This window comes from Pagrus pagrus (assembly GCF_965226575.1).
Source record: "Pagrus pagrus genome assembly, chromosome: 4".
In the NCBI taxonomy this organism is placed as follows: Eukaryota; Metazoa; Chordata; class Actinopteri; order Spariformes; family Sparidae; genus Pagrus; species Pagrus pagrus.
Window position 1 is genome coordinate 4,745,443 of NC_140188.1, and position 12,488 is coordinate 4,757,930.

The 12,488-nt window shown below is 40.7% G+C and overlaps 1 protein-coding gene across 6 annotated transcripts in view; it reads right to left on the reverse strand.

The window, feature by feature from the left end:
* ryr1b (ryanodine receptor 1b (skeletal)) overlaps positions 1-12,488 on the reverse strand; it is a 66,158-nt gene that overhangs the window by 51,688 nt on the left and 1,982 nt on the right. For all 6 annotated transcript variants that reach the window (XM_084351835.1, XM_084351832.1, XM_084351831.1 and 3 more), the window contains exons 2-3: positions 436-555; positions 230-331 (exon numbers count right to left, since the gene is read on the reverse strand). In XM_084351835.1, the coding sequence (XP_084207961.1) occupies positions 230-331; positions 436-555 (222 nt within the window). The remainder of the gene's footprint in view (positions 1-229; positions 332-435; positions 556-12,488) is intronic.

Below are 12,488 nucleotides of genomic sequence, written 5' to 3' on the forward strand. Positions count from 1 at the left end.
TTCTATGGTGTTCAGAAAGACTGAAGGATCATGATGTATAACATGCTTTATGGTGAGTTTCAAAGTCAAACAGGATTATTGCATTTATGTTTAAAGGCCCAATCTGCAATCTTTATGTAACCAAAAAGACCCAATAAAATAAACAGAAGAAGAGGAAGGACCGTCCCATTTCCAAAAATTCCTCTATCTATTACTCATTTTATACTTTATTTTCTGTTTTTGAACCTACATCGGTCATCTCCACCGTGTTGGCCAACATCTCCTGCAGAGCGCGGACCGACAGGGACTGCTCCAGAATGAAGTTACATATGGCCAGGTCTGGGGGTACATTCTGCAAATATATAAACAACACACAGGTTCAACAAAGTTGATTAAAACAAGGTTTCGTACATACAACACAGGACAAAAAGAGGGAGGAACTTATCCGGGGCTTACCTGAGCATTGGATGTGGTTTCCAGGAAGCAGAGACGGTTCCCAAACCCCTCGCAGGACAGACATAGCTTAATCTGCTCCTTCAGGACAGAGGCAGTGCACTGCAGAACGATGTGGTCATCCTGCACCCAAAACACAATCAAACACTTATTTACTGTTCTTTCATTTTGGCACACATTATTTAACGCTACTACAACTAATTTTGGCATTCAATCACACACTTATTCCCCTTAGATCTGATTGTTGCTGCTGGTTGTCCCTTCTAAGCCTGCTTTTTCATATTTTAGCACACTCTGTTTTGTGTTTTGGATATTTGTTTCTCACCTAGACCGAGTTATTATGATATGTTTGGATGTATTTTTTTTACTTTTATTTCCACACTGTATAGACATCAATTAGCAAACTCTTGAAACTTGCTTTACTAATGAAATCCATCACAGTCTACATTAAAGGGACAGTTCACCCTAAAATAAAACATACACATTTTTCCTGTTAGCTGTAAAGGTATTATTTTGGTGTGATTTTGGAGATATCCAAAAACACTGATACGATATTTTAAACGACCAGTTGAGAAGTCTGCAAACATTTTTTCTCAGTAGTGGCCGGCACAATAGATATTCACAACCTAATACACAAGCAGAATGCTAACAGACAGTAATTTGTTGCTCTTCGTCAATGCTTGGACCCTCCGGAGACTGGTGTAAATACAGCGATAAACACCCCTCCCCTGCGAAACCCACACCTGACACTGACACATTCTCAGCTGCTTCTTCTACTCAGTCATTATGCAAGTGGATCTATCACTTAACCTGAGTAATATTCCTCTCCACAGTTCTGGAAAGATTTCTGCCTTTTCTCCCCTCTTGTCTAACAACCAATGAATTATACTGTGTTCTTGCTCTTGACCTGCTAGCTGATTGCCCTGGTGATTCAGCGCCACCGATGTTTCATGACTGAGTGTTTAGGAGAATAGACATGCTCTTTAAAGCGAGGTCGAGGGCAGAATGTTTGCATGTCGATGTCTGTGGCACACTGCGGGGAAAGGGAAAGTGATGCAGATCAGTGACCTCATAACATCTACTCCTCTCTTACACCCAGAGGCCTCTAGTGTTTCGTTGGCTGAAGAGTGCCCCCTCTTCCTTTGGCTAGGCTATCATCTATCTCTTCTCAGCCTTGAAATGTCTCCTCTGTCCTGTCCTCGCGTTCCCTGCTTTGCACTCTGGAAAGTGGAGCACTGTGCCCTCTCTCCTTCACTGCAGACATGAGCAACACCACTTCATGGCAACTCCAGTGTTACTAAACCTGTCGATGGACTATACAAAAATGACTTTTTCACAAAATTTGCATAAAGACTGTACAAAAGAGAGATCAAGTTCTCAATAATGTTAAGGGGGTGCAATATCTTTCCCACCTACCTTGTACAACAACAGCTACTGTACAGTACCACTTACACAACTTCAAAGCTTGTAAGACCAGCAGCTTTATACACTACAGTGACATGGATCCTTGTTTATCAGGGCTAGAGCCACAACTGTTCTGAGACATCGCTGCAGAGAAAATAAATGTAAGGTCACAGAAAAAGCTCTGCTGAAGTTGGCAGAGCAGAAAGGGTAAATTGGGCTAAAGTAGCCATGTTTTGAGGACAGTGCATACAGACTGCAGTCCCCGATTAAGGAGATAGGGCTGAGCTTCTGAGTGTCTAAAAGCAGACTGAAGTAACCGAGTGACTCATTGCTCCAAGACAAGCTGTGCGATCAGATGACAACCGTAGGCGATATATGCACCAACGTTATACAGCAGTCCATCTATTTCTACAGCCACAGTCTCACATGGCAGATTTCCCCTCCTTTAATCACTCTACCTCTGTAAGCAACATCAAAAAGGCAGAGGAGCCGACTCCGAACTGCAGAACAAAATAAAAAAACCTAACTGAAAGCAACGTCCATGGGAAACTATAAATATTATGGAATCAGATATTTTATGGGTGCGAGGACATCATGCAACAAACTATAGTAAGAAGGAAAGAGGAACCAACATCACTCTTCAAATCCACAAAATGTATTCTAACACGCACTGTGAAGCTTAAAATTACAGACTTACAGATATATAAAAAGGTCTAGTTGCTTTTTGACATTTTAATGCAGAAATGTTACATATAACTTATTTAACCAGTCAAGATTGTCTTTAGAAAATGACTGGTTACCTGCAAACTTGTGGTTGGATCAGACAAACACATAAGCCTCGGCCAGCATTTGACCTGTTATTCCAACCTCAATGTTAGGGTACTCAGACAACACTCAGACAAGAGTACTCTGTAAAGTGCATCAGCAAATGCAGAGCTGTGTCCTTCCAAGAGTCACACTGTGTGAATCACTTCCAATTTGACCACGTGAAAAGCTGACTTGGAGACCACACAACCCCTTAACTCACCCCGTTATTAATAGAGGCAGCTTTAAGGATTTAAAGGATGTGCATCTGACGCTTTATTGTCAGCCAACCACAACACCTGATTATTTGTTAATCTTTACATGACTGTACCTGATGGAGCCAAGACAGGTAGACAGAGTGAAAGTTACCCACCTGACCAACTGATTTTATACAAGGACAGGGGGCGAAGAACTGTATGCATTTAATGCCCCATTAACATAGCTGGTGTAGGGTTACAGCCAAACCATGTTTGGACTTGGCGGCTGAAACATCTAGGATATGCGGGTGTTCGGGGTCAAAGGGAGACGTAGAGACAATTGGATGTAAACAGACAGACAGTTACACAAACAAACACACAGTGTGTGCTCAAATAGAGGTGTGTAATGCAGCAGAGATTTACAGCCAGGGGCACAGATAGCGCCTGAAAGCAGACACCTTTGTATATTCTCCAGGGCCGTCTGATCGTGAACTTGCAGACAGAGGGTAGCCAGGGTTCCCCAGACAAGCAGGCACGCTGCCCGCCCTCAACAGGAAGCAAACAAGCACACAGATGCAAAATGTTGACAGATATCCTCCCCCACCGATCTGCTCAAGCTCTACTCAAGTATAGGGTAGGGCAGGATGGGCGTTGAGGTGTTATTCCACATCTGTGAGCAAAGCTTATACACTTCTTGATGTTTGGCAGAGAGTGTGTTAGATTGTTTAGTTTTGCGATCATGCAGTGACGCTTTTGTTTATGGTGGATATCCTTATAGGGGGAGAAAGGCGAGGCAACAGAGCCTTGGACAGAGAGATAAGATCAGTTTATCTGGCAACCTGCTGTGTGGGACATTTTAACACAGTCTGAATTGATGCAGTAATGGAGAATGAACACAACCATCCAGCTGTGCTGATACATTTTTAACTTTAATTGGGAGCTTTGTCTTCTCTAGTAGCAGGTAAGCAGCTGATTCAGGATTTGTTGACCGCTCAAAAATGACATTTAAAAGTGTGAAAATGGGACTAGTGGCTTTAGTCACTGCATTAACTCCACTGGTTATTGTTGCAGTACCCAAAAAGCTCATTTCCTGGCTTGACTTTCAACTGCATGTTAGCACAATAAACTACATTGTTTTTTATACATCAACAGTTGCAAGCCTTTCCTTTTATCACCATGAGAAAACCCAAACAAACCATGACGTGTGACGAGTAGACACAAACATAGACCAACTTTAAATCATTGAGTTTTGGTAGTTTTTTTGACAAATGTATTTTCGTCTATTTTCATTCTAGTTTGTGCAACTTCTAAAATATTTACATATTTTCTAATCTTTAATACGTGTCAATCTTTATTTCAGTTGATGATTGATTTCTGGATATTTTCATTTCAATATTCGCCTTCTATTTCAATTCACTGTTTACTTTCACACCACGGTCTCAAAACTCTGAATTGACAAAGTGCCACATCCGCCCCACTGAAACCCTGCCAAGTCATCAAATCACTCGTCAGATGAAAAATATAACCATTCTTTCTTCGCAGTCCTGATTTCTGCCCAATGCTCTCATCAAAGTGTGCTGATGCAGGCCACCTCGGGCCATTGATTATATTTCCGCAGACATAAAAAGAGTGAGGGACAGCACATTGCACAGTATGTGGGTGGCGGAGAGAAACAGTTCAATAAGGCGGAGGGGGGAGTGGTGATGGGGTTTCCCTTTGAAAGCTAGAGGAGACCATGCTGGTGCACTATCAGGATTCTTCATCACAGACTGCAGTCTGAAGGGCCTCATGGCACTCTCATTCTCCTAAATCATGCATTCTCACTTCTGCTTTCTCCTCTACTTGCTAAAATATCTCCAAGAATAAATCTCCCAAACAACCTTCCTCTGTTCTCTCTGACTTTATTTTGCATTTTTCTTTCAAATGTTTCTGCCTTGTATTATAATTCTGTTCAGGGGCTATTTTTGATGAAGTTATTTTTTTTCAGAATCAATGCCTAAAGTCTAAAGTATTTTATAAGACCATTTTCATTGTCCTGATAAAATGTCCACCCCATCACCATCCATATTGGCCCATAAAGGCTTTAAAATGACTAAGTAGTTTTCTTATTTTGCCCAGAGAATGTGTACATTTTGAAAAGCATTGCTATGTCTGCATCTGCCAGTGAAGCATCACAATAAGAGTAGGTATGTACATATATACTGATATGTCCATTTGCAACCGTCCAAAATGATGTTGGAAAATATCGGTAAAAGGGATATGAGCAAAAATCCAATATCATGCATCCCTAATTGAGGGTTTTGAGTCCGTGCTGAGGATATGAATCGACTCATCAAGTGTGAATATAAGATCTGCCTGAGAGACTTTAGGTTAGATACAGTACACACAAAGCCAGCACACCATCTCTCTTACATATCACCTCTAAAATAGCCAGAGCATCTCCTTAACTCACCACCAAGTGTAAACCCACTGTGACGTCACCGATTGGTTTGTGGACTACCATTTGAAGCCCTGCGTTTGGCATTATGGCTGCCACCATCTTGGTTTTTTGGAGCTAGAAGTGACCATTTGGATGAGAAGGTGAAGCTAAGGCGGATATCCTGATTGGATCTGACTGAGAACCCTTCTTTATCATCTATTCTACTCTAAATGGGACCGTAATTTACAAAATGAACATCATGCTGTATTGAAGAAGATTTGAAACTAGGAAACAGTTTACTGAGGTAATAAATCAAGTGAGAAGCAGGATCATTTTGTCATTAGCTTAAATATAATCAGACATCTTTCTGAACCAGTGGAGTCCCCCCGCCTGCTGGCCATTACAAAGAAGGCAGGTTTGAGGCACCTTTGCAAACTTCCTTCCCTTATATAAATGCTCACTACAGTGTCAGGATTTTTGTAGCTACAATATTAGAGGAAGAAGTCCCTGCAGACTGTCTGACAGTGGGACAATAAACAACAAAGCAACGATTACTTAATCCAATCTATGAACAACATGCTATATGCTTGTGAACAACATGAGAACATGTTTCACACTGCTGCAGTGATGCAGGAGTCATTCAATGCCAATGACGTATCTGTGCATGTGTGTCTCTGCTCTGAGTTATATGTCTAATGTATTCTGGATGACTGAGTTTTGTAGATAGGTTATGAAGTACAAATGTTATAGGTGGCTTGAGACAGAAGAGTTATTGTGCTGCACTGAGTCATTGTTGATAAATCTCTCACTGCACACAGACGAGTGTCGAGAACATTTAAAGTACTATCTGTAGCCTTTGTCCTGATCATGCTGACTTTCATTTCACACTCTTCTTACCCATATTTTCTCTCCGTACTCTCTGTACTCTTATTATTTCATTGCCATCCTCTCTTCTCTCCCTCTTTCCACTACCTCTACCACTCTGCCGTGGGCCTTTCCCCTCCTCTCCTCTCCTATTTTAAGTGGCTGCACCTGTCACTATCACATTCCCTCCTTCTGCTGACCAGCAGATACTTAGAGGTCTCACTTGGAGATACTTAGAAGTCTCACTTGGATAAAGAGTGAGACTCTCTTGCTCACAGGGAAGGCAGTTGAGCAGAGGAAAACTAGTGGATGACTTCTGCTTCTGATGAGAAAAAAGGCAAAGGAAAAAATTAACTAATCACTACCTAGGAAAATGATTAAAAAGCAGATTATAGTAGCTAAAAATAAGGAAATTAAATGACTTGTGCCATTTGAAAGTACATTAATTCTTACTGGTTTATAACCTTCACAATGGCCACAACAGCAAAAGATTCATACACTCTTTTGATAAAGTTGTTAAGAAGGATTTAGGTTGATATGAAAAATATCTACTAAAGAGCATATATTCCCATATTTTATGAGTTTCACTCAAAACTAAGCTACCGGGTACTTAAGGCTTCAATGGTGATAATTCACTAATCAGATTCTAAGAGACACTAATGTTTAATTTCATTGACACATTGTGTTTTGACAGCCAACGCCAACTTAATTCCCCTCCAGCTCAGTTAAACTGCAACAAACTACCAGACATCAAACATTAAACAGCCTCTGCCCTTTGAAAGACGATAAGTCTGGCAGACAGCAGCGATGCAAAGGAAAACACTGTTATAAATAAATTATTTTAGCTGGCCTTAATCCAAAATCCATACAACTAAAAAGTCTATCTGCCTTAAGAGTAAGCAATGTACTCTCCTGTTTAAAGCTGATGCATAATCCAAAGATTTAATATAGGAGTGAGTTAAGGTGCAGTGAGAGATTTATTGTACAAGACAAGCATGAAATGAAATGTTGGGGCAAATACAAGGAACACCTCCAATCTATCTATAACTATTCACCAACTTACATTTGTGCCTGTGAAAAGTTAAAATGAAGCGTTTGACTGAAACAAGCATCCTTGAGCCTCCCTTGAAGTTCACGAAACACATCTTCATCGTTTCATCTCAACTTTTGCTCAAAGTTATTGTTTCATAACACCGGGTTCCTACAGCTCCGGAAAAAATATCGTCCGATTTCTCAAGGTAATTTTTGCAGCAGAATTCAAGTGTCTCAAGCCAAAAAACGACACTGTGGATCCAAAATAGTCTCCAACACCTTCCTCTCTGACAAAACTCCCCCTGCACACATATTATGGAAGATATGGCATCTTGGAACAAAGCAATGAGAGTGAGAAATTATCAAGTAAACACTCGGTGTCTAGCCACAAAACACTTCTAAAGGGCTTTAAAGGACCACATCTATGGTCTTGCATGTTTTAGACTATTCACTTCATCACACCTAAATCACTGCAAATCATGCTGAAATCAATGCTGATGTGTTTCTTGTTTTCTGGAACTGTGGTATTTTGGAGTCACTGACAATGGACCTATTCAGTCGTTTAGGCATGAGGATGTGTTGCCAAAAATGTAAAGCTGTATTACAAAAATCATCAGCAGCAATGTAAAGTATGTATAATTTAGTAGATAAGTTGTTAAGGAGCATATACTTACAGGAGGCATGTTTTTATTTTTTATTTTACTATTAAAAATAAGGCAGTCTGTATTGTCTATGACTTGACCTGACTTGGAGGTCTTTGAACTATAAGTGATAACATGGTAAGGAACAACTGGGACCTTCATCCAGAAAAGATCCCTGGCTCCTTCTAGTTGTACGGTGACAGAGCTAATCACACACACACACACACACACACACTCGCACAAACGCCAGTTTGCATAACAGTTGTGTCACTTTGTAACGCTGCTTCTACAGGATCCCTCCCTCTCTCTGTTTCTGTCTCGTGCCTGAAAAAGCAGACGACACCACCTGTTTATTATGTAAACCGCTGCAGACTAACAGGTGCTGTGTAAGCGTGTGGTTGTGTCTGCATGTGTTGTCCCGCTGTGGATGTGTTCATCTCCTGGGCTCAGCACTTCTAAAGCCCTGCTTCACTGACACCCGCCCAACCTCCATCACCCCTGTCCGTCATTTGCCGTCCCAAAGTCTACTGCTACTGTAGCTCACTAATGTAAAGAGTGTGTGTGTGTGTGTGTGTGTGTGTGTGTGTGTGTGTGTGTGTGTTGTGTGTCTGTCTGTCTGTCTGTCTGTAAAAGGAACAGAAACAGAAAGAGAAGGTAAAATGACAGTTATGAAAAATGGGAAGAGACTCTTGTGAAAAATGGGAAGAGACTCTCTGTCCCTGTACAGATGAACAGCAGCAGAAACAAGCAAAATAAAATAAACTGTAGATCACACTGCAGTTTTGTGTTTCCTTGGGCAATGTCATATAAACTGCAGCAATCCAGACATGATAACTCTCCATCTGGGCAACAGAAATTACATTTTAAAGGCAAAAGAAAGAGAGAGACGGGGATAAAAGTGGGCTTAGCAGTTTTGCAGAATTTAGTTAGGATACCCTGTAGAAGCAGTGCAATGTTTTTACAACCTGCATTTGGAAGATGTTGTCGCCTGTTGTTGCCTTTTGATGACGGAAGATCAGGGATGGCATGTCATCAAATCTTAATCTAATCTCCAGTGTTGTTATTTTTCTTATCAAATCAGAAACCCTTCAAATTCCCCCTTCAAACAAAGTTTTGCCTAATAAATTAAACATTTACTGTTTAAAAATAACTATCAAAATGTTTTGTTGATACCAAATGTTACTAACTTGGAACTGAATGCATAATTGAACCCACACCGAGAAAGCACTGCCTAAGAAGTCACTTTAAAGCAACCTAAAACTGTTTAAGTGTCATACAATATGACAAAAAAGTGACCTTTGATGTGTATCGTCCCACTCTCTCCCTCCCAGCATTTATCACCTGTATCTCTATTGTTGATCAAAAAAGGCAAAAAAGTATCTTTCTTATTCTGATTCAGTCCTGAACATAGTACTAGGTGCTCTTTTTAAAGTAGCTCCTATTGTGCTTCTATGTTAATGTGTCTTGATTTGACTGTGACATGTAAGTATTTTCTATTCTAGAAACTCCTAAAATCTTCAAATTCTGCACGAGCCACCCAAAAACCACTATCCACCCTGTGAGCACTGAACTGTTTGCAGGTCAAAATACGTCTTGATATCTACATTTAAACTGGGCTAAATGTAGCTGAAAATTGAAAGACATCAACACGTTGTGACATTTTGACTCATAACTCACTAAATCAGAGCTTCGGTAGGAACATACAGGTCTGACAAAGTTACTATGGCGCCTGCAGACCTGCATTTCTCACAATTGACTGTCACAACAATGAACAAGATCTCTGTTCACTTGACACGCACAGAAACACACACATCCACTTTCTACACACACACACACCAGATCTCCCAAAGGATGCTGGCAAATAGGACACTGACTCCTCTGGTTTCTCCCTCCAGAGTGTGTGACTTATAGTGGCATACTATAAAAAGAAACTGCTGTTATAGACTGGAGCTTGAATACCCCTTCAAACTCACTTTGCCTGTGTGATTCAAACCACAAATGTGGCATCATGAAACAGTGACGCAGCTTTTATCGTCGCCATCAGAGAAATGGCACCTTTGTATGAACTCTGGGTCACCTGATGTCGACTCTCATGTGTTTATAGACATTTCGGCAGTCTGTTGTTATAGGCTTTTTTGAAAGAGAACGGAAAAGACTGCTGGCAATTGCAAGCTAAGCTGATCCCTTGACAGCTATTGTGGGGGCTGAAGTGCTTGCAAGGTGTTATTTTAAGAAGGGAGGTTAAATACTAGATACCTGTAATTTAACTGAGGGCAAAAAAATTTAAGTAACCTGCTACTGTACAGAGAGTGGCATGCATACACCACCAGCAAGTGTAGACTGTACAACTATTGGAGTATGAGTCACAGCCTGGGCCATTTTCGAATAACACAATAAACCCCTGAATAGAATAGAGCAGCACTGTGAGTAGTCTGTGTGTGGCCTTTTGTGATGTGAAAACGATCACCAGAGATGTGTTAAAGAAGACCAAAAGTATTTTCCTGCGTTCCCCGTTTCACATTGAGAAGGTTCAGCATTTAAAGGATCTAATCTCCTCTTCTTTCCTCCTCTTACTATCAAACAAAACCCTCATGGGTGCAACGCTGCATCGCATCACTCTCAAACTCACACCTCCACATCGTTTCTTCTTATTTAGAGGATTCCCAGCAGGGGTGAAAAACAAGAAGAATAACAGAGAAAAGGATAAAAATGACAGGATTACACTGCTAATGTTTTTTCAGCTCCTTCCTCAAATAGACAACAATGGGTTTCTCAAGCGGCAGGAACACCTACATGTTCACAGTTACCTTGACAGGGGAGGGCAACCTGTATAATCTACTGTAGAGTTTGTGTGTTTGCTCCAACATTACACTCAAGATCCTGGTGATGGACTGTGGGAAACTTCAACTGAATATAAAATGTGCCTTTTTATCAATTCCTCAGCTCATGTTTGTGACAAATTAAACTCTGTACAATCATGAGAACACATTACAGAGAGCAGCTGGCAATTAAGAAGTGATTGAAGTTATGATTCCCGCAGAATAATGGATTTTCTTCTAACAGCAATATAAATTCAAGCTAATCTGACCTAAAAACACTCGAGAGGGCACTTCTGAGGAGCTGTCCCAAGGGAAGTTCAGTAAGGCAAATTTATTTTATCAGCAGTTTCCGCATGGCGACCCAAAAATTAACCCTTCCTTCTTGGTCTTATATCATGCAACGGCCATTGTTCAAGTTCTGAAAAGCTTTCGTTTTCCCTGAACTTAACTTTAGTAAGCTCAAACCTAGCACATAGTCCATATAACGTCAAACTCTATACTGCCTGTCACAGTGAAAGAAGCATATTTTGTGTGATGTGTTTATTTTGTGTAAAAAAACACCATTCTTCCTCATTGCCCAGGGATTTTATTCTGTAGGACCTGCAGTAAGTAGTAGCTATCAATACACAGTAATGTGTGCCAAAATGTGCTTAGCTCTGGGGGAAAAAAAGGACTATTTTTGGAAAGAAATTTTGGATGCACAACTATATAGATCCCCCATCATGCATCTCTGCTAACTTGTCTTACTCCTGTAGAGACCATGATAACTGAAATTAGTTGCAGTCCAAGCTATAGTTATCAATGCACAGTAAATGTGCAGAAATGTGCTCAGCTTTGAGCTCACAAAGGCTGTATTTTCGGAAGATTTATAAGGGGCTGAGTTTAACCTCTGCTGAAAAGTGAATCTTGACATACAAGATGTAAGCCGCCATGTCTTAAGGTTATGTAATGGTAAAAAGATTATATCAGCAAATCTCTAACTACGGTCTGCTGCCCCTGCTGGTCCAGGTGAGGTAAGAACTCCTCTGTGCCCACACACCACTCTCATCACACCTCCCACCTCCAATATAACTCAGGGAAAAACCCCAGCAGAGAGAAACAGCTGACTCACACAATGCCTCCCATCACTGGCCTCTAATTAAAAGCCTGATAACACAGACCATTTGGTGGATGCTTTAATCCAAAGGTCCTCACAGCACCACGAGCACTTACATTTTTAGCCCTGTATTCCCAAGGGGGGTCGAACCCCTGACCCTGACAGTGTCGAAGATAAACCCATTGAAGCACACGCGACATTAATAATTCACATAGAGCTGTATTGTTTTTCCTTTTGAAGTGTTGGTGTCTAATAGTGTCTTCATAACTGAGCTCTTGAGTGAAAGGACAAACCCAGTGAAGGCATTCAAAGTGTTTAGCCTACGTGTCTTACAATTAATTTGCCAATTCCTGAAGAGAAGCAAAAATAAAATGCTGTTGATAGTTTTGTAATAGAGGGAACAGCTGTGCTCTCTCTGTAATGCCATCATCTTGTAGGTATTGTCGGCTGACTCCACAAGCTTGACAGGAATCCTGTCAGTCAATATAATCTACTCGTGGTCTTTCTGCATGCCGCTATCTGGGCTCTTTTGTACCTGAACTATTATTTCACAGCTAACGAGATTAAAATGACAGCGAGGTAAATATCACGGTAACTGTAGCTGTTATGTAGAGCTCCACTTTAAATGGAGTTACATTTCATTGTGGAGATTTTGCTGCTGATTTAGTCCTGCGCTACTTTGGTATTATTGTTTACCGACAAATTAAAACTGTCAACACCAATAAAATGAATTATCTCAAGCAAACTGTCATTAAAAACCAACACAATTGTTTCTGATTC